The following is a 20,356-nucleotide window of genomic DNA, read 5'->3' as shown; positions in this document are numbered from 1 at the left end:
TTTTTTAATGTATATAATAATGCCACCGTTGTGTCTTTTAGATTTTTTAAGTTTTCTTCTACACTTTGAAATAGAAACAAAATTCTCAATTTGAGTTTCAGCATTCTCTCCTTTCCATGTTTCTAATATAACATTTATATCAGATTTGATATTATCAATAAATAAATCGTCTGTGTATTTATCCCCAAGACCACGGACATTCCATGATGAGACAGTTAGCTCTCTTTGTAATGATGACATGTGTGCAATGATTGTTATGAGCTGGGGAAAAAAGACACCTCAAATTTTAATCTTTATACATGTAGGTCTTTGAATTTCTTGGTAAATATCTTTTATATGACTTTCAAATATATTGTGTTGTATACAGCTATTATAGGTATATCATAAATGTAAAAAAGAAAATACTAACATGTTTGCTGAGAAGACTAGAAGCCAATGGCAGGTAATCAATTTGAATTATCTCCCTTTAGAAAAAAACAACTAATACACTGTGACATTGATCAAAAATACTTGTGATTGTGAGAAATAGTATTGGTATTCAGAGGATACCACTAATATATAAATATACATCTTAATATATGACTGTTATACATTTTTATCATATACTTAGCATTAATATGATAGCTTTTGCATATGTGTAATGGGCGGAAGTGCACAAGCCATAATTTACCACCCGGGCTGATAACCCATATCAAGTGCCTCTCGTGCAAAAACACCATACCAGTGCCTCTCGTGCAAGTTACTTCCGGTTTCCGGTATCGTCTGTTTACAAACAAATTTTATAAGTTCTGCTCAAAACATCTGACAGATAAGAAAATGACGGAGGATAGGTTTTTAAATGTTGGAGAAGGAGACACAACTGAGTTTATCAACTCGATGAAGAACGCTAACACCATAAGAAAAACAAAAAGTGACATTAGCCTGTTTCAAACTTGGCTTTTAGCTACACAAAATGAAGAACGTCCGTTTTCAACGATTGAAAATGAGAAACTGGATCAATATCTTGCCAGATTTTTTATATCGGTGAGGAACAAAAAAGGTGAAGAATATGAACCTGACACACTTAAGTCCATACAGTCTTCAATTAACAGACATCTAAATGAAAATTCTGAGACTGGTGTGAACATTTTAACTGATAAAGACTTTCAGCACTCAAGGGACGTTCTGTCAGCTAAAAAGAAAGATCTTAAGAACAAAGGTTTTGGGAACAGAACACGAAAGGCAGATGTTTTCACACAAGAGGAAATTGATCATCTTTATGACAGAAATTGGCTTGGAACAAGTAAGTGAAATAAAATATGATCTAAACCATCACTTTATGTACATTGAAATTATTATTTTTAAATTATATAAGTGTTCCTATGAATGCGTTAAAGTGTATATTTTCAGGTACTACTATTTGGTATTGTTTCCACAAGAAACATAATACTTATTTTTTCTGTTAAGCATAAACATATTCATATACACTCAATGTACATGTACAGTAAATAATCGAATAGTAATTTAATGCATGTTATTAGTATCGAGGTACATGCATACACATATTTCCCTAATAAAATGATGTTTTAATTACTGGTTTTATTTCAATGTATGCTTTTATTTGACAGGTAATCAAGATGCTTTGACTAATACAGTGTGGCTAAATAATTCAATGCATTTTGGCATGAGAAGCCGCCAAGAACATCAAGATATGAAGTTTAGTGATATTGAGATGAAAGCAACACCATGAGGAGTCCAGTATCTTGAATTTACTGAGCGCCAAACAAAAACAAGAAAGGGAGAGGGAAGTGCAAGGTCATTTGCCCCAAAAATGTTTGCAATTGCAGGTAATTATTCTTAAAAAAGTACTTTTATCATGTTTATTATTCTTAGTATTATACAAAAAGATAATATCATTTAGTATATTTCATAACAAGATAATACCCAGATATAATTCCTCTATAGCTATCAGATAATCTGTTTAAATCAAACACCGGTGAAACTCACTCCGCTACGAAAATATCACACATATAGTGAGTTATACAGACCAACTTAAAAAAAGTGCAAAAAACTTTGATGTTTCTTTATGAATGACAGTGTTATTGATATTCCTATTGTTTTTTCTGTCTCTTATAAAATGACAAGATTGTGTTTACATTTACATCATTGCATATTTTTTAGATAATCCAAGATGTCCTGAGAAAACATTCAAGACTTATATTCAAAGAAGGCCTACTGAATCATTGAAGCCAGACAGTAAATTTTATTTGTCAATTCTTCCTCGTTATCACAACAAGGGTCATGATGATTTTGACACAGAAAACACAAATACATGGTACAGTATGCAGCCAATGGGCAAGAATAAACTTGGTGAATTAGTCAAAGTAATGTCAGAGAAAGAAGGATTAACTGGTCGAAAAGTTAATCATTCAGCTAGAAAAACAACAGTGACATCATTGCTGCACTCCCATGTAGAGGCAACAACAGTAATGCAGTTAACTGGACACAAAAATGTAGCATCTATAAATGATTATAGTTCAGCATCTTTAGATCAACAAATCAAAATGTCCAACATATTGTCTGATATTGGATCTGGTGGTAAATCAGTGTGTACAGAACCTGCTGTAATGGAAAAACAGACTGTAAACATGATTAAATCTAGTGATATTGATTTTCCAAATGAAGATAACTTAATACTAGCTGATATGGATCTACAAGCCATTGATAATTATGAATCTAGTACAACATGTAGTAAAAATGACCATAATGATAAAACTGTAAATAAAGGCAACAGTAGTATACCGCTGTTCAAACTCATAAATCCATGAACAAAAAACAAAATCGGGGTAACAAACTAAAACTGAGGGAAACGCATTAAATATCAGAGGAGAACAACGAAACAACACTACAATGTAACACACACAGAAACGGACCAAGCAACAGACAAAATCCCACGAGAATAACAAATATAACATCAAAACTAAATACATGAATCTGGGATAGACAAGTACCGTGACACGTCTTATCGCAATGTGAATTTACACTCAAAAATAAGAGAAAACAAACGACGCAACGTTAAAAATAAATACTTCTATGCTTCCTACCTCAAAATTCCAAATGTTTCAAAATGCCTCCATAGGAAATGTTACATGTACCATACATATATATGGAGGTAGTGATGATGTTGTTAGTCAATTATTACTTGTATTTGTTGGATTCATTATTTCACTTCTTTATAAAGTGTTTGACTGTTTTAGTTATTGCATTTTTTTATTTGCCTTACATAAAACTATTGTCGGAAGTATATGATACAGCGATTAATACATGGCCTTTTCCATATCAGCCTGGGTATCATCCCTCGACCCATATCAGCACCTCGACTACGTCTCGGGATGATACCCAGGCTGATATGGAAAAGGCCATGTATTAATCTCTATATAACATATTATGAAATACCTATTTTTCTTGTACTTTGTTACCATGTTTGTAATATAGTCATGAGCTTCTATAATAAATTGCATTTTCATCTTTTCTCCAAAAATTTAAAGTTATCAATTACTGAAAAAATTTAAGAAAACAAATATATATGATAATAAATGCTGTTTTCAACTCAATTTGATTACTTTGTAGTTGCAAACAAAACTCTATTTTGAGAAATTAATCATTTTATTCTAATTATCAGTTCTTTCTTTCTTTCTTTTTTTTTTTTAAACACTAAAAGAATTTTGTATTTGCAATTGTTGCTTATCAGTTAGGATATTCAATAAAAAGCATATCTTTTCCATTTTGTTAAAACATTGATGTAAAATTCAACAATCTGTTCTGATACTATGCTTATAGAAAGGTAATTCATGTGTGTTTGTGTGAGTTCTGATACTATGCTTATAGAAAGGTAATTCATGTGTGTTTGTGTCCTAAACAAACGATTTCAACGCCAATTCGTCTTCACAATATGCAGTCGATTTGGTTTGCGGATGTTTCCTCGCATGTGGAAACACTAAGCAAAGAAAAGTTAAACAGTTTCTTACATAGGATCTTTTAAAAACATTATTAATAAAAACGAAGATTTAAATCTTTAAAAGCTTAATACCCCATTCAAAATATTCTCTTTCTTTCCTTATTATCATATATATTTTGGAATACACTCACCTGAAAAAAAAAATCCAAGCATAAAAAAGACGCGCTTTTATTGTTATTTATATCTCAAAGTCACTAAGAGTCCTTCAGAATTGAGAAACTGTCTCTTTAATGCAAGTTTAGTAAGGCCCTATAGTATCAGATTTCAATATGAACTTAAGACGGCCCTAGTATCAGTGTTCATTGCAATTCTATTCTTGATATCATGTTTTTACGGGGGAAAAAAAAGAGTTGCAGATTAATATAAAAAAAATCAAATAATATTCTGGAAATAAATCTAACAATTCTGTCAAATTTCGCACGATAATTTCATTGTAAAATGCAGAAACAATACAAACTTTTAAACAACCAGTATTTGAATTCGAGCATACTCACTATATAGAAATAGCTGAATTCAGGTGCACATGCATGTTGTGTATACAGTATCATATATCTGTAATGTTTAGTAAATAAAACGTTTCAATATTAATATTCAAGGTTATTTTCAATTGACACTTTCGTAGATCCAAGATATTAGAAAAGAGTTATCTGCTCTCTTATATTCAATCATGTTTGAAAGTTCTATTAATACAATCCATAATTGTACAGACATTTTAGTTTGGTATAATTTGAACAAACAATGATCGTTTCACTTACAAAATAGAAATAGGACAATTTTCCACTTCATTTTGGCTCACCTAGCCTGAAAGACCACGAGAGCATTTGCAATCACTTGGCGTTTATCGTTGTCTGCCAACTTCAAAAATGATCTTTCCTTTGAAACTACTCTGTCAAATGTTACCTTGCTCCTTAGATAATCAAATGTAAAAAAATCATCATGCAGATCCAGAACTTTTCATAAGGGGGAGGAGGGGGACGCTGACTGACCTGAGGGGGCCCCGCTCCAGTCATGCTTCAGTGAGTCCCTATATAATCAACCAAATTTTTCCCACGAAAGGGGGGATCCGCCCTGGATCCGCCTATGCCATGTCCGCTGTTGGTAAAAAAAAGACAGATTTAAAACACTTGATTAGGCTTATAAGTCTGAAACTTGAGCAGTAAGATCATAAGTAATATCATCATGGCATGTTTTTTGTCGAGTCCCCGAGTGGTGATCTTGGGATTTCTTTTTCAACAATTCTTTAGGTGATTAAACTTTTAGAGTTCATTTAAAATTAACTGTCTGTCCTATTATTTGGCATGCCATTGTTATGAGAAGCATAATACCTTTGTTACAGTTGCAGTTATCAGACTCAATTAAAATATGTTTCTAGGCACATGTAATGCAATGGCAGTTTCCTTCTTCGGTTTCGTTTTTTTTTTGTAGCAGGAATCGGCGGATTTCTATTGTTCATATTAGACCTGTAGCTGTAGCTAACATAAAGACATACAAGAAATCGCCTAACCAGAATACAGTACAACGGATTGGGAAGGTTCGTTAAACTTTACGTTGATCTTACACAGAGTAGACACTGGTCAGGTAGGAGTTGTCTTGCTTTAATCTATATGAATTTACAAACTAATGTAAATCGTCTATTAGACAATGATAATTGCCTAAGCGTCTTTTTCAGGGATTTATAATGTAACTTACTCATGTATAGCAAAGTACTTTCCTAACAAGTTCATGTAACGACATTTTTAATGTCTAAGATGCCTATTTGTTTTACATTTAAACCATAATGCATGAGTACGTGCATTTTAAACTTACATGTCATATGGTGTTAAAAAGCCAAATATATGAAAGCTTATTTGGGTCATTCTATGCTCTAGAGAAAAAAAATGTAAGTCGTGACCACGGACAATTTTTTTTCTACAGCATAGAATGACCCACATAAGCTTTCATACTAATATATAATTTCATGTATCCTGAGTACATTGTAGGTAATAAAACACAGTCTACCAAAAAGTCATATAATAATTATAAGTCATGAAAATAACGATATTTTGTCAACAAAAAAAATTACAACCTTAATTATGAAAATACCAACGGAATAGAAATGAGATATACTTTTTATATCGTTGTTAATGGGTGTTCCTTCAACTAATAGGTATATAACCTATTATTCTGAAGCAAATATTATTAGAAAATGAATTCATACGGAACAATTAAGCTGTAATTAGGTTATTTTGTGTTATATTTCAATAGTATATTTATATCGATCCTGCGTGCTTCTATGAACGATCTACCACACTGTTATCTTGTTTATTATCTTTATTTTCAATTTTGCTGCGTTGCTTTTTTATTTTGCATTTCGGTCCTTGGAATTTGATGCGACTGTCATACAAGTGAGAGGCTTAGCGCTATAAAATCAGGTTCAATCCACCATTTTCCACATTTGAAAATGCTTGTACCAAGTCAGGAATATGACAGTTGTCCTTTCGTTTGCTGTGTTTTATCATTATATTTTTTCATTTGGTTAGGGAATTTCCGTTCTGTATTTTCCTCTGAGTTCAGTATTTTTGTGATTTTACTTTTTATAACTGTAGGTAGTATTGTTATTGTATTTTCTATGTAATCTCTTACTAAGCTGTCAACACAAAGACCTATAGTACAAGAACTTGTAGGTTCATATCGTTTGCATTCAATATTTTTAGTTTTAAAAGTATAATAAATAAGTTTTTGGATAAAATACACCTCTTTTATAAATGTGTTGAACATTGAACAACTTTATAATCTACTATATATATAAACTCAAAAGTGTTCAAAGATTAATGATGGACAATGATTGAAAATTAAAAGTAAAGATTAAGGTGGTACCCAACACTTTCACTAAAATTAATTTGTGTCGTTTAATTTTCATAAAATTTTGTCAAAGTATATACTTTGACACTTTAACAAAAATATAAAAAATTAAAAAAAATTTGAACCAACTGTTTTGTCAGAAAAATTACACTGGTTATATTTATAGCAATTTGATAAACGCCAATTTTTATCATTGAGAAGCTTAATATTCCTTTTACAACACAACGTATTAAAACGTTTAGCTGACTTTACAGAGTTATCTCCCTGTAGTGTTAGGTTCTGTACCACCTTAAATCTACAGAACATATTTCCATTTTATTTATGCGCAACCAGGTACTCTCACCCGCATTAACTGCTTGGATTTACGATCTGAAAATCGTGTGTCAAAACAAAAATCCTGATTCTGATGGTAAATTAAAAAGCATTCATATTGAACTATTTTTTTAAAACTCTCAATGAATAAAAACATACCTTTCATTTATTAATTTGTTCATAATGTATAAACGAGGAAGTTCTTTGCGAAATTCAATTTTATAATCACAATTTTTGTTACATTTGTATCTTAATCTCGTATTAAATTTTTAATTGCAAAGGACTTGGCTAAATACTTAATGCATTCATTTTAAAGCAAAAGAACATTTGTCGCTTTCTCTGTTCATGCTTATTTGACTTCACATAAAATTTTAAAATGCAATCTTACAGTTCTATCGTTTTAATATATAATTTGAATTGTATTAGCTATTTTATTCTTGCTTCTAAGAAGTACTTTTGCATTTAAAAAAACGATTTTTATAGGACTGCAAAAATTTGTTTGCGTTAGTATAATGCAATGATGTGGTCGGCATCGTGAGAAGACACATTTGATTTTCGGACAATAACTTTTACTTAGTTAAAGTGGCTAGATATCTATGAAATTTTACCAGAAGGATAAATACAACAAAAGGAAGGCTGTGATTGATACCTTTGATAACTATTTACACCACTGGGTCGATGCCACTGCTGGTGGACGTTTCGTCCCCGAAGGTATCACCAGCCTAGTAGTCAACACTTCGGTGTTGACATGAATATCAATAATGTGGTCATTTTTATAAATTTCCTGTTCACAAAACTATGAATTTTTCGAAAAAAACTAAGGATTTTCTTATCCCAGGCATAGATTACCTTAGCTGTATTTGGCGCAACTTTTTGGAATTTTTGATCCTCAATGCTCTTCAACTTTGTACTTGTTTGGCCTACTAAATATTTGGATTTGAGCGTCACTGATGAGTCTGATGTAGACGAAACGCGCGTCTGGCGTACTAAATTATAATCCTGGTACCTTTGATAACTATTATGGGTTATGGTATCAACAGTTTAAGAAATAGGGGCCAAAATAAAAAAACAAAACAAAACAAAACATTAGCTACAATAACTTTCGTGTTATGGTTTGGATCTCTCTGAAATTGTACCACACGGTTTTATATCTCAAAAGGAAAGCCGGGGTTGAGTTAAGCGGCATTTTTTTTCCAAACACAATAGCAAGAACTCTTTAGTTGAACAGTATTATGCAGTAGCACAGTATAGCGCAAAAGCACAGTATTGTGCAATAGCAAGAAATCTTCAATTGCACAGTTTTGCGCAATAGCACATCATTGCACAACAGCACAGTATTGCGTAAAAGCACAGAATTTCGCAATAGAGCTAGAAATCTTCAATTGAAAAAAAAATACAAAATTATATTTTTAACCAATTTTCAAGGGAATTAGCTTAAAGTCATAAATTTGTGGGATATTTTAACTAGTATTACATTTTTGGATATTCATAAATTGGTCTACGTTAAGTTCAAAAGGGTCCAAAATTAAACTGTTTGACTTCATAAAAAACTGAATTATTGCGGCTGAATCTTATTGTGTATTTACATTATTTATTTTTGGCCCTGTTTTCAAATCAGTCCATACTAATTTACATAAGGTTTTTATATGCTTATTTGACCCTGTTGTTAGATTTTGGATATCAGACTATTCTAGGTAAATTAAATGTCCTATTTCAAATTTTAAAGATCTTTTACCACATTTTTTTTTGTCAGAAACCTATACTATGTAAAAAGTTTTATTCCAATCCAGAATCAGGCAGTATCAAGCTTGAATATTGTGTCCAAATTTGCCTCGACCTGTGTGGTCGCATCAGGCTGCGCTCAGCGTAGCATTTTATCTAAGTATAGTTTTCAATAACTTAGAAATAATTATGCATTGGCTGGAAATAAACTTTTCTTTCGGGATCATTTGTTACAATGTATGAAGGACCTAGTCGTAATACAAATTTGACAGTTTTGTGTTATTATTAGGTTGAAAACGCCTTCTATAGGCCTGTTAATTACAAATATTGTGCATCTATATAAAAACAGTAAAAATACAGTATAAAAGTGTCGTGTCATTTTGTACATTTACCAAAGGGAAACGTTATTCAAAGTAATACTGTTTAATATGTCACTGCAATGTTGGACAATTGAGATTTGGTGGAAATTACAGCCAACATTTTTGTAAATAAAACGTCCAGACTTTACTATAGAAATTTTCGTTATAAAACTAAAACATATCTTTTTCAAATTAAAAACAAACTTATGTTGATACACTTAAGTCGAGCACACCCTGGAAGTCCATTTTTATACTAACTTAACCATTTTTTATTTATATACGTGTTTTAAGAAATCATCGCTAACGTTGCATGTAAAAATTATAATATAGGAGTACAAAGGGTAAGGCTGTGGATTTTTTTTTTTAAATATTCGCATGTTTAGAATTTAAGCAACAAAGGGAACCATAATATCCTGAACTCAAGTTGCAGAACAAATTTGTCCTTTTCAACTTTTTCTCATTATATCTACATGTATAAAATTAAAAAAAGGTAAAACAGATTTATTCGGTATGGTCAATAAAATTAACGGTACCAATTTACTTGCACCAGATGCGCATTTCGACCATACATGTCTCTTCAGTGATGCTCGTGGCCAAAATATTTAAAATCTAAAGCTTATATAAAAGATGAAGAGCTATAATCCAAAAGGTCCAAAAACCATAGCCAAATCCGTGAAAGGAATCAGAGCTTTGCATGAGGGAGATACATTCCTTAATTTATAATAATTTCTATCATTTTATAACAGCAAATTTTATTAACACAAAAAATCCGTATGTTCATGCCAGTACCGAAGTACTGGCTACTGGGCTGGTGATACCCTCGGGGACTTAAAGTCCACCAGCAAAGGCATCGACCCAGTGGTAGTAATAAAATTAACGGTACCAATTTACTTGCACCAGATGCGCATTTCGACAATACATGTCTCTTCAGTGATGCTCGTGGCCAAAATATTTAAAATCCAAAGCTTATATAAAAGGTGAAGAGCTATAATCCAAAAGGTCCAAAAACTATAGCCAAATCCGTGAAAGGAATCAGAGCTTTGCATGAGGGAGATACATTCCTTAATTTACAATAATTTCTATCAAAAATGTATACAAGTCTTAACAAATGGAGCTGCTTTAAAAGACAAACACACACGTGGAGAAGTTTTAGTGTTCTGAAGGAAGCGAACATCATTAAGTCCGTATACATATATACATAAAAGTTGTATGATCTAATATCACATCTTGATTTATTGGAACTTCCTTCGTGTTCAAAAATCCCTTTCTGTCACAAATTTATCTTATATTCGGTTGAAAATCAAATGTACTTTCCATTAACCTTAAATCCATGACAATAAATCATTTCAAAGAAACTTCTTCAAAAGATATTATCGTTAATCTTTGGTTTTTAGAATCTATTTAAAAGCAATTTAATCTATTTATGCTTTCACCAAAATTAATATAAAGTCAATCAAGCAATAGCTTTGTTTTCATTTAAGTTGCATTAATGCCTTAAGGCAGGGAAAATGAACCTTAAGTTGCAAAATGAACATTTAATTATTTTATTAAGTTGATTCTAATGTGACTGTAATGAAAACAGTTTTAACTATTGCCTTCAATTTATTAACTTAAAGGTTAAATATCGAACAGAACGTATAAGTTTTTCAAATTCTCCCACCCTTTTTTTCATCTTGATTTCGATTATAAAATGTTAAACCTTTTAATCAGGTTGATGATATTCGTGTGTGCTTATTTTCAAACAATCTTTCAAATGAGACCATGGGTACAACTGTAATACGGATCTTGTTAAAATACTGACTCACAAGAACACAACCGCGACATCGCGGGCCCATGACAGTATTAAAGTACACGTACCTAGGCCTTATTTCTAGCATGTTTTTTTTTTTTAGTATCCGTATTTGTCATCTGGTACATTCATTATGATTATAAGGTGCACAGTTTTCTCTGCTTTCAAAATCTATCGTCCCGGTTTTCTTTCTACAAACGGAAACTAATGTAATGGATGTTAAATTTTGGTTAATTCCCTTAATTTGTACAGATCAGTTATTTAATATTTAAATGTTTATTTGAAGTTTAATTTAATTTAAACATTAAAGATATAAGTTAGGATTGACAATTTAACTGTTTTAACATTAAACTTTGTTCCTATAATGTTTTAAGATTATTCATTTATTCAACGTTTCTTCAGTATATTCTCTGTCAAAGTTATCCTGATAAATTACAACATTAGGAATTTAATTATAATTATAGTCAGCCACTTCATTTAAATTGCTATAGGTATCATTTGCGGCAATTGGAAAATCATCTAATTGCGCCAATTTTATGAAAATATATATTTTCATTATTACCAGTTCCAGAGATATATAATACATGTATTATATGTCTCTGTTCTTACACAACAAAATGTTACAACACCAACAAAAAATAGTTTATTTTCGTCTCACCATTTATATTACAAAACTTAACATAATACACGAATACACAAAAGAATATAAGCATAATACACGAATACACAAAATAATATAAACATAATACACGAATACACAAAATAATATAAATATTCATGGCATTCTAAAAAAAATAATTATGAGACTGGATTTAAAAAAAAAACATATCAAGAATTCTGTGAAATTAGGCTTGATTGTTTGAATGAAATGAGTGCAGTTTCTTTGATATCTGTACAGAGATGTTCCAAATCATTCTTTCAAAATTTGTCTTTGAAATTCTAGTTTCTGAGTATTAGTTTCATGTTATTGAAAACCCCACTCAAAATAACCGTAAAACATTCATCATAAGGTTTCCCTTTATTATTCTTTATTTTATTGAACTATATATCAGACATCTTAACATATGAAAATATATTCTGTTAGTGAACAATTTATTTATTGGTGATTTTTCTCAATTTTGATGAGTGTTGAGTTTATTCTAAAGTTGATAGGTCTTCATAGTACATGTTACATTTATGCTATAGGTAAAACAAATGTACAGTTAAATTTGATTCCATTTATTGGCGTATTTGAAATCATCAGAAAAATAAAGCGTGACGCAACTGTTTCATTTTCAAAACTGCAATTGTCGCAAATTGATTCTGCCAAGCAAGTCGGTATACATCATTTAAACTGCACGGCTCTGATGACCCTAGTTTAACCGAACGACGTAGGAGTTATTCCTTAAATATACTCTGATCTCTATTTTAATGAAAAAAATATTCTGGTGAAGTAGATGACAAATTGTTTTTATTCTGAATCCTTTAAAAAAAAAAAAAAAACAAACAAACAAAACCTTAGAGTGTTTAGTTTAGAAAAAAAAATATGAACTTGATAGATACCGTCGAAACAATAAATGAAAGTTGGAAAAAAAATTCTGACTCATAAAAAAACAACCTTCATTTGAAATTAAATAGTTGCTCTCTAAGTCATAAATAAAGTTGAATTCTTTAACTCGTCGTTTTTTCGTCATGTCGGCTAAGAAACTGGATCTCATTGTTTTAGTTCAGATGTACACTGAGCTTGTTTGTCAGTTTGTATTCGGTTTATGAGTTTTAACATCCCTTTGGTATCTTTCGCATCTCTTTTACATCAAACTTTTCTTTCTAAGTTACACAACTCCATCAGTGGGAGTAAAAATTAGTAATGAATTGTTTTTTTTTTATGAACATTCTTTTGTCCTTCGTCATTTTATTTATTATAATGTTGATTTCATGTACTACATTGTATATAATAACAATATGATAGATAGATAGATTCCAAGATTAAAGTTGACAATTTGAAAAAAAAAAAAATATTGCTCGAATACCGTCCGTATAAAACAAATGTACAATAGATTAAATTTTGTATCTCAACAATTTCTAACATTAAATAACCCATATCCTTATATATCAGTATACATATATATTTCTTAGCAATAGGAAATGAACATGTAGGAGTTACAATTCTGCTTGATTACTTATTGTAATTAATGATTATCCCTTTTTAAAATCTTATCTACAATTATAACGCCTCAGAAACAGGCACATGTATAGAAGAAACCATGTGTATCTTTTAAAATTATATAATTGTGTAGGAAATATTAATATGAAAAGTATTCAAGACGTAAGGTAACTTTAAACTTTAACGTTTCATATTCATGTATATATAATACCGGTGTAAGTGCGAAACAGTCTAGCATTTAAACTTTCAGTGATAATCATTATGGAAAATAAAGACTCGATCGATATTTTAAAAAAACTGGATTTTATTGAAAACTTGAGAAAAACGGAATGTGCTAATTATGAAAGACTGGTTACAAATATAAGGAGACGTCAAAAGCAACTCGAAGAAATGTTACAAACGTATTCTGCTTTACTCTGTCAAGAGGCAAACAAAAAATGGATGGAAATAAGCCAAATTTTATCAACATATGAAAGACAGTTAAGGACATATTGCAACAAACAACAATCTACAGATTATATCTCCTGCGAGTTAAACTGTAATGTTCTGCCAATAGAAAAGATGCCTCGATTTCAAGATGGCAACCTCCTGTCTAGAAAATCTATTGCAGACAGTTTTGGATGCATAAAGGAAAATTGTTGTGTTGATGTTGAACTGCTCAAACTTCACTCCTTTGACACAAAACTGTCATATATTAATCCAGTATGTGCAGTGAACGATAGTACTGCGTTATTAGGCTGTGCTGTTGACAACACTATAGAATACGCTTCCGTGGGATCTACAGAGACGCATTTAAAGTCATACCAGAAAATTGACGTCTGCTCAATTGCAATACTTCGCTCAGGTTGCCTTATATTTTCAAGTTCAACAAATGATACAACCGTTAAAATATTAGCTGGAGATGGTTCAGTTGAAATATTACATGATTTTCAACCACTTATTCCGAAAGGACTATGTATTTCGAACGAAGGTGGAATTCTTGTTGGACTTCGCGAGAAAACAACTGCTCCTTTTTTGGTTAATAAATTAAGTATTAGACAAGTAAGAAAGCTAGATAATTTTGGTAGAACAAGTCGGATTTATGAATTGGATTCAGAAAAAAATAAATTATTTACTGTACCATCTAGAGTATCAACAGACGGAAATATTATTTATGTCGTCGATACTATTGACAACGAACACGGACGGATTGTATCATTATACGAAACTGGAATGCTTCGTTGGTTTTATAAAGGTTACGAACTGTCAAATAATATGTTTTGTCCAAATGACATTACAGTTACAACTCGTGGAATAATTATAACTACTGATACATTTAATGATGCGCTACACTTCATTTCTACGGATGGTTCGGTTTTACTTTATCAAACCTTGAACTCTTTTGGAATGCATTTACCTTGCAGTGTTAGTATGGACATTCGTGAACGATTATGGGTTGGATGTGGTAAGAAGGGTTTAAAAAAGGCCCAATGCCATATCTTGTCTATATATCCAATTGAAGCGTAGACTTACTATTTATGTAACTAATAATATTTAATGTACTAAAACTTGATTTTCTTCAAAATCTTTTTACATTTTTGTTTTTACTTCACTTTGCATTGGTTGATGTGTGGTAGTAGCGTTTGACCCTCCTGCTGTCCGAATGGGTCACAATACCAGAAAATTGGCTGATTCGCCGCTAAGCACGGGGCATTTATGATTAACAGCAAAGACTGAGCAAAAACAAAGACAATGGATAAAGTGTCCACAAAGCAAAACACATATTTGTTAGAAACTCGAACCTCGCAAGAAGCTAAGAATTTAGTGTAATATCGGTGGGTATGCAGTTATATCTTCTGAGTTGTGCAAAATTCAGGAGATGGATTATGTAGTTACATTGTCATTGTTCCTATGTACACTTAACCTATCTTTATCGGATATATTCGTGTATATATTTTTCTATGTTGTAATGTTATACTATTGTTTCAGAAATGGGAGAAGGTTTGGTACCATTAAAACGTTTAATCCCCTGCAAATGTTTGCATCTGTCCTAAGTCAGAAATCTGATGAACAGCAGTTGTCGTCTGTTTATAAAGTTCATACGCGTTTCTCGTTTTCATATAGATTAGACCGTTGGTTTTCCCGTTTGAATGGTTTTAAAATTACATATAAGTAATTTTTGGAGCCCTTTATAGCATGCTGTTCGGTGTGAGCCAAGGCTCCGTGTTGAAGACCGTACATTGACTTATAATGGTTTACTTTTATAACTTTTTTCCCGCAAAAAATAATCTGATGAAATAAATTTTGTGGTCATGCAAGCATTTTATGAGCATACACATATTCTCAAACCAGTTTTCCCCCATACCTTATTGTGTAGTGAAAACTTTGAACCATACCACCCTCTCTTATACATTAATAACACATAGGTCATAACCACACAAAATCAAATACATGTGAATAAAATCATACATAATATTTATAAATACATATCGAAGTAGGGCATATATAAAAGTAAAGTTAGATAATATGTACATTATATTCTCATAAAATACAAATAAATTTTATACATTACCGAATAAAAATCAAGTGCTTGACAATAACATTTTGATAAAATTTATATGTATACATACAATGATTACGAAACGGCGTACATCATCGATTTCTAATTTACCACTTGAACCATTTTACACGAATCATGATTCATGTGATTAAAGTCTAATGAATAGGTTTTGAAATTTGAACTAACCCTTACCGAAAAATAAGCCCTGCGGCAAACATTTTACTATGCAAATGAAGTTTGCGGGAAGCTTGCGGCAAACATAATTATGCAAATTAGATTTGCCGCAAGTTTGCAGCAATTGTTTGCTGCAAGCTTGTAGCAATTGGTTGTTGCAAACTTGCGGCAATCTTGCAGGATCTACACATATACCAATGTCATTTGTGTATACACATTCAGTTTATCTCTTTCAAATTAAATTACACAGCAACTTTTTTAAAAAGTCAATTCCTGTCTTTATACAAACAGTCATTGAAAGAATTTTGCAAATTATTTGATTTTATCATTTGATTAGGAACTTTTCATTTTGAATTTTCCTCGGAGTTCAGTATTTTTGTGATTTTACCTGTAGCTTATCTTTAGTCTCCCATCATATTGAATTAGACGTAACAGCAGCTAAAGTTAACCGATGTTCAAACAAAACTTTTTGATACGATTTCGAATTGAACGCACTAGATAGAAAACGTTTTCATGACAGGTGAGGAGTTTGGCGTCATGCTTTTATTCATGTCTGCGTTTCTTAAAGACAAACTAATATGTATAGCAGGGTTATCAATATTAAACAGTATACACGTATTAACAAATGTGGCGTGGTCAATTACATCAAAGATTTGATGGTCAGTTCTTAATCAGTTTGATTAATGTGACATTTTATACGATACATGAGTTGCACAGTAAAACTGCAATAACATTTACAAGTGTATTCAAATAATATAATACTGTTAAGCAATGTCTAATCTAAATTAAGAGCAGATGTTTATAGCTCGATCTTGTGAGAAACTTCATATTGGTCAGTCGTTTTAAAGAGTTTGAAATAACAAGTTGCATTATATTTGAGAATGAAATAACATGTAGTTTTATAATGGAATTTAAAACTGTGAATATTGTCTATACATGCACTGTTACAAGATTAAAGATGTGAACATTAAGTAGACTTAGTTATACATGCAATTCTAACAGTGACTTTATGGTGACAAATATGCGAGTGCTAGTTCCCTACATTAAGGTATAGAACCACTAATTCAGGCCCGGTCGGAAAAAACATACAAGAAATTGTACATATTTTAAACAAAATAGTTCCTACGCATAGCTGTATCTTTGTCAATAGTGGGAATATTTTGGTAGTTTTTGTATCAAATGAAAGCTTGGGCACTTGGGCTCCCTGCAGAATCCTTGTTAAAAGTTTACTTGAATAATAAAGCAGTACAGGAAATTTTAATAGGATGGCACATTGGGCCTGTTGTTCAGATCAGAAGTTCCTGTTTTTTGTACTATCAAACTTAGGGGAACTAGTACGCTCTAATATGCAATTAAAAGTATGTTGATTCTTTCAGCACAAGTCAGGATAAGGTACAGTTTTGACATGAAATAACTGCCACTTTATTTGAACTTAAGACAAAGTAGCCATAAATGCTTGAAATTGCAGAATTTAACATAGAAAGCAATGGGGCTATGAATAAGTGGTTTTATACCTTAACGGGCAAGATGGAATACGATCCCGGATACATGGACCCAAAATAATGATTAGTCCCAAATCATACACACAATAAAGCCCCATTACATTTGGTGGAGGTACCCGTGGTCTCTATGGCAGAACCCGGAGTTATGATGTGTGCGAAATCTGGACAAATTAGCAAATGCGTGGTGTGTGGGGAAAGCAGACACAATTTGTGCATCCATACAAGTGATACTTATGAGGAGCCGTTGTGATCAAAGTGGCGAGAGGTTGAATTAGGATAACTTTGTATATGCCATAATGTAATAAAGTGACTTGCTGTAAATATTTGTGAACTTTTGCGTCCGCCTATTTGTTTCTTTGTTTTTTGAATATGCTTTTACTAAACATGGATGTTAACGTTTATACGCGAGAGTATTATATATTGAAGAACATTGGACAAAAGCTGGAGAACAATTTCGATGACTAGAAACCTGAGATGACTCTGAGATGTGACAAAAGACTAGCAGTATCGAAGTTTTTTGTTGGTGACGATGTATATATATGTAAAAACCAGTATGGACTGGCAAATCTGTCGATTCGTAACAGGCAGCGTATCGACAGGGACCGTCTGAAATGAAGGAAAATGACACTCCTGTTGAAAGATTAGAAGAAGTGGTTCCGCAAGTTCATCCGATGAAGTCATGTGGATAATATTTTCATTATTTTGTAAATAATTTTAAGTCTTCATAATTTTTTTTTCTATTAGAATGCTTTATGCTATGTTTAGTATATTTTTTTTCATTCTAAGTTGTTTGAATAAGCTATAGTTTTAATATCTTTTCATTACGAGAGTGGGCGTGTTGTGTGTATAGTTAAGTAACAAGGGCTGCTTATGTTATTTTAATGTATATATGGGAGTGCCCATGAAGTAGATTGACAGTGTTGGTCATTCTGAGTTCTATGGTGATACGGTCACAAAGATGTGAAAATTGCAGCTAATGATATGCTGATTTTCGTAGTAAATTAATTTTTATGATTGCCCAGAGATAATGATAAGTTTATTTTAATTGACGCTTGTAATTATTTTATTATTTCGTTTATGCTTGGATTAACGGTCCAAATTCGCAATTAGACCTTACCATAATGTATTTCAATAGATTTATGATTGTCAAACTTGTGTGTAATATATTTTTATGATTTTTGTTTAGTGCCTCTTTTGTAGTTATAAATATCAAGAGTTTGAAGTTGGGAGGATAAATGTTTATTCAGTTTTTAAGAGTAATCTTTTTGCAAGTTTTCCACAACTATTCACGACGTAAATTAATAAATTACATGGTGTAGCAATTATCATTACTTTTTTTTATTATTAGTTTATATTTTTTAAAAGTAGTTTCAGTTAAAGAAAAAGTTATTTTTTTAATGTTTTAATTACATTGCCTCCCCTTATCTTAATTTTTACTTATGTAATAACTTTTGATTTTATTTTTTAAATTGAGTGAAAACGAATTTTGTTTAGCGGGGAGTAATGTGGCGTGGTCAATTACATCAAAGATTTGATGGTCAGTTCTTAATCAGTTTGATGATCTTTCATCTTGATTAATGTGACACTTTATACGATACATGAGTTGCACAGTAGAACTGCAATAACATTTACAAGTTTATCCAAATAATCTAATACCATTAAGCAATGTCTAATCTAAATAAAGAACAGATGTTTATAGCTCGATCTTGTGAGAAACTTTATATTGGTCAGCCGTTTTAAAGAGTTTAAAATAACAAGTTGCATTATATTTGAGAATGAAATAACATGTAGTTTTATATTGGAATTTATAACTGTGAATATTATCTATACATGTACTGTTACAAGATTAAAGATGTGAACATTAAGTTTATTTAGTTATACATGTAATTCTAACAGTGACTTTATGGTGACAAATATGCGAGTGCTAGCTCCCAACATTAACGGACAAGATGGAATACGATCCCGGATACATGGACCCAAAATAATGACTAGTCCCAAATCATACACACAATAAAGCCCCGTTACACAAGCTTCATTACTCGTGCTGAAATACATGCTGCTTTCTCATAAATTCTAAGGCTTCTTATACAATACATTTTTATTCACCTTTACTACATACTAACGTTCTAAATACAAATATCTTATTTATTTTGAACAATAAAGTTTGCCAACTTCTTAAAACATGAATGTATGAACGGGGTTTCTTTACCCCTCTGTCCTGGGTTAAGGTAAGGTTGGGATTCCGCTAACATATTTAACAACGCGACAGTCTATGTATATTTGCTTTTCGTTAATTTTTTGTACATACATTAGTCCGTTAGTTTTCTCGTTTAGATTGTTTAACAACTGTCATTTTGGGGGCTTTATCGCTGACTATGAGGTATGACCTTTGCTCATTGTTGAAGGCCGTAGAGTGACCAATAGTTATTAATTTCTGTGTCATTTGGTCTATTGTTGAGAGTTATCTCATTGACAATCATACCACATCTTTTTTTTAATTATATATATATATCAAACAGTATACATGTATTAACAAGCATCAATACTCATACTGAAATTAATATTGTTTCTCATTAATTCAAAACTTCTTATGCATTATACATTTTTATTCCCCTTTATTTAGTACTTAATATGTACTTAAAACATTATATTTTATATTTTTGTATATTCTAGTTTGCCAACTTCTTAAAACACGAATGTATGAACGTTTGTTTTTTTAGGAAACAATATTTCCGTGGTAATGGTTTGTAACAGATAATATCTCGCCTTCGAAATTCAGAGAACACATTCGTCACGAGGATTTCTTTTTGTCGAGTATCAAGTATCGAGTAACAAAAAGTGAGTATCGAGCTATAAAAAGTGAGTATCGAGTTACAAAAAGCGAGTAGCGAGTAACAAAAAGTGAGTAGCGAGTTATAAAAAGTGAGTATCGAGTTATAAAAAGTGAGTAGCGAGTAACAAAAAGTGAGTAGCGAGTT

General features: G+C 31.4%; 1 protein-coding gene across 1 annotated transcript; it reads left to right on the top strand.

The window, feature by feature from the left end:
* Positions 1-1,405: 1,405 nt before the first annotated feature.
* On the top strand, positions 1,406-3,037 carry LOC143078291 (uncharacterized). The gene is made up of 2 exons (XM_076253221.1): positions 1,406-1,826; positions 2,161-3,037. Exons 1-2 carry the CDS (start codon positions 1,811-1,813, stop codon positions 2,805-2,807), a joined length of 663 nt encoding a protein of 220 aa, XP_076109336.1. The 5' UTR covers positions 1,406-1,810; the 3' UTR covers positions 2,808-3,037.
* The last annotated feature ends 17,319 nt before the right edge of the window (positions 3,038-20,356 follow it).

Source organism: Mytilus galloprovincialis, chromosome 1, assembly GCF_965363235.1.
Source record: "Mytilus galloprovincialis chromosome 1, xbMytGall1.hap1.1, whole genome shotgun sequence".
Classification (NCBI taxonomy): Eukaryota; Metazoa; Mollusca; class Bivalvia; order Mytilida; family Mytilidae; genus Mytilus; species Mytilus galloprovincialis.
This window is presented reverse-complemented; position numbering and strand designations above follow the sequence as displayed.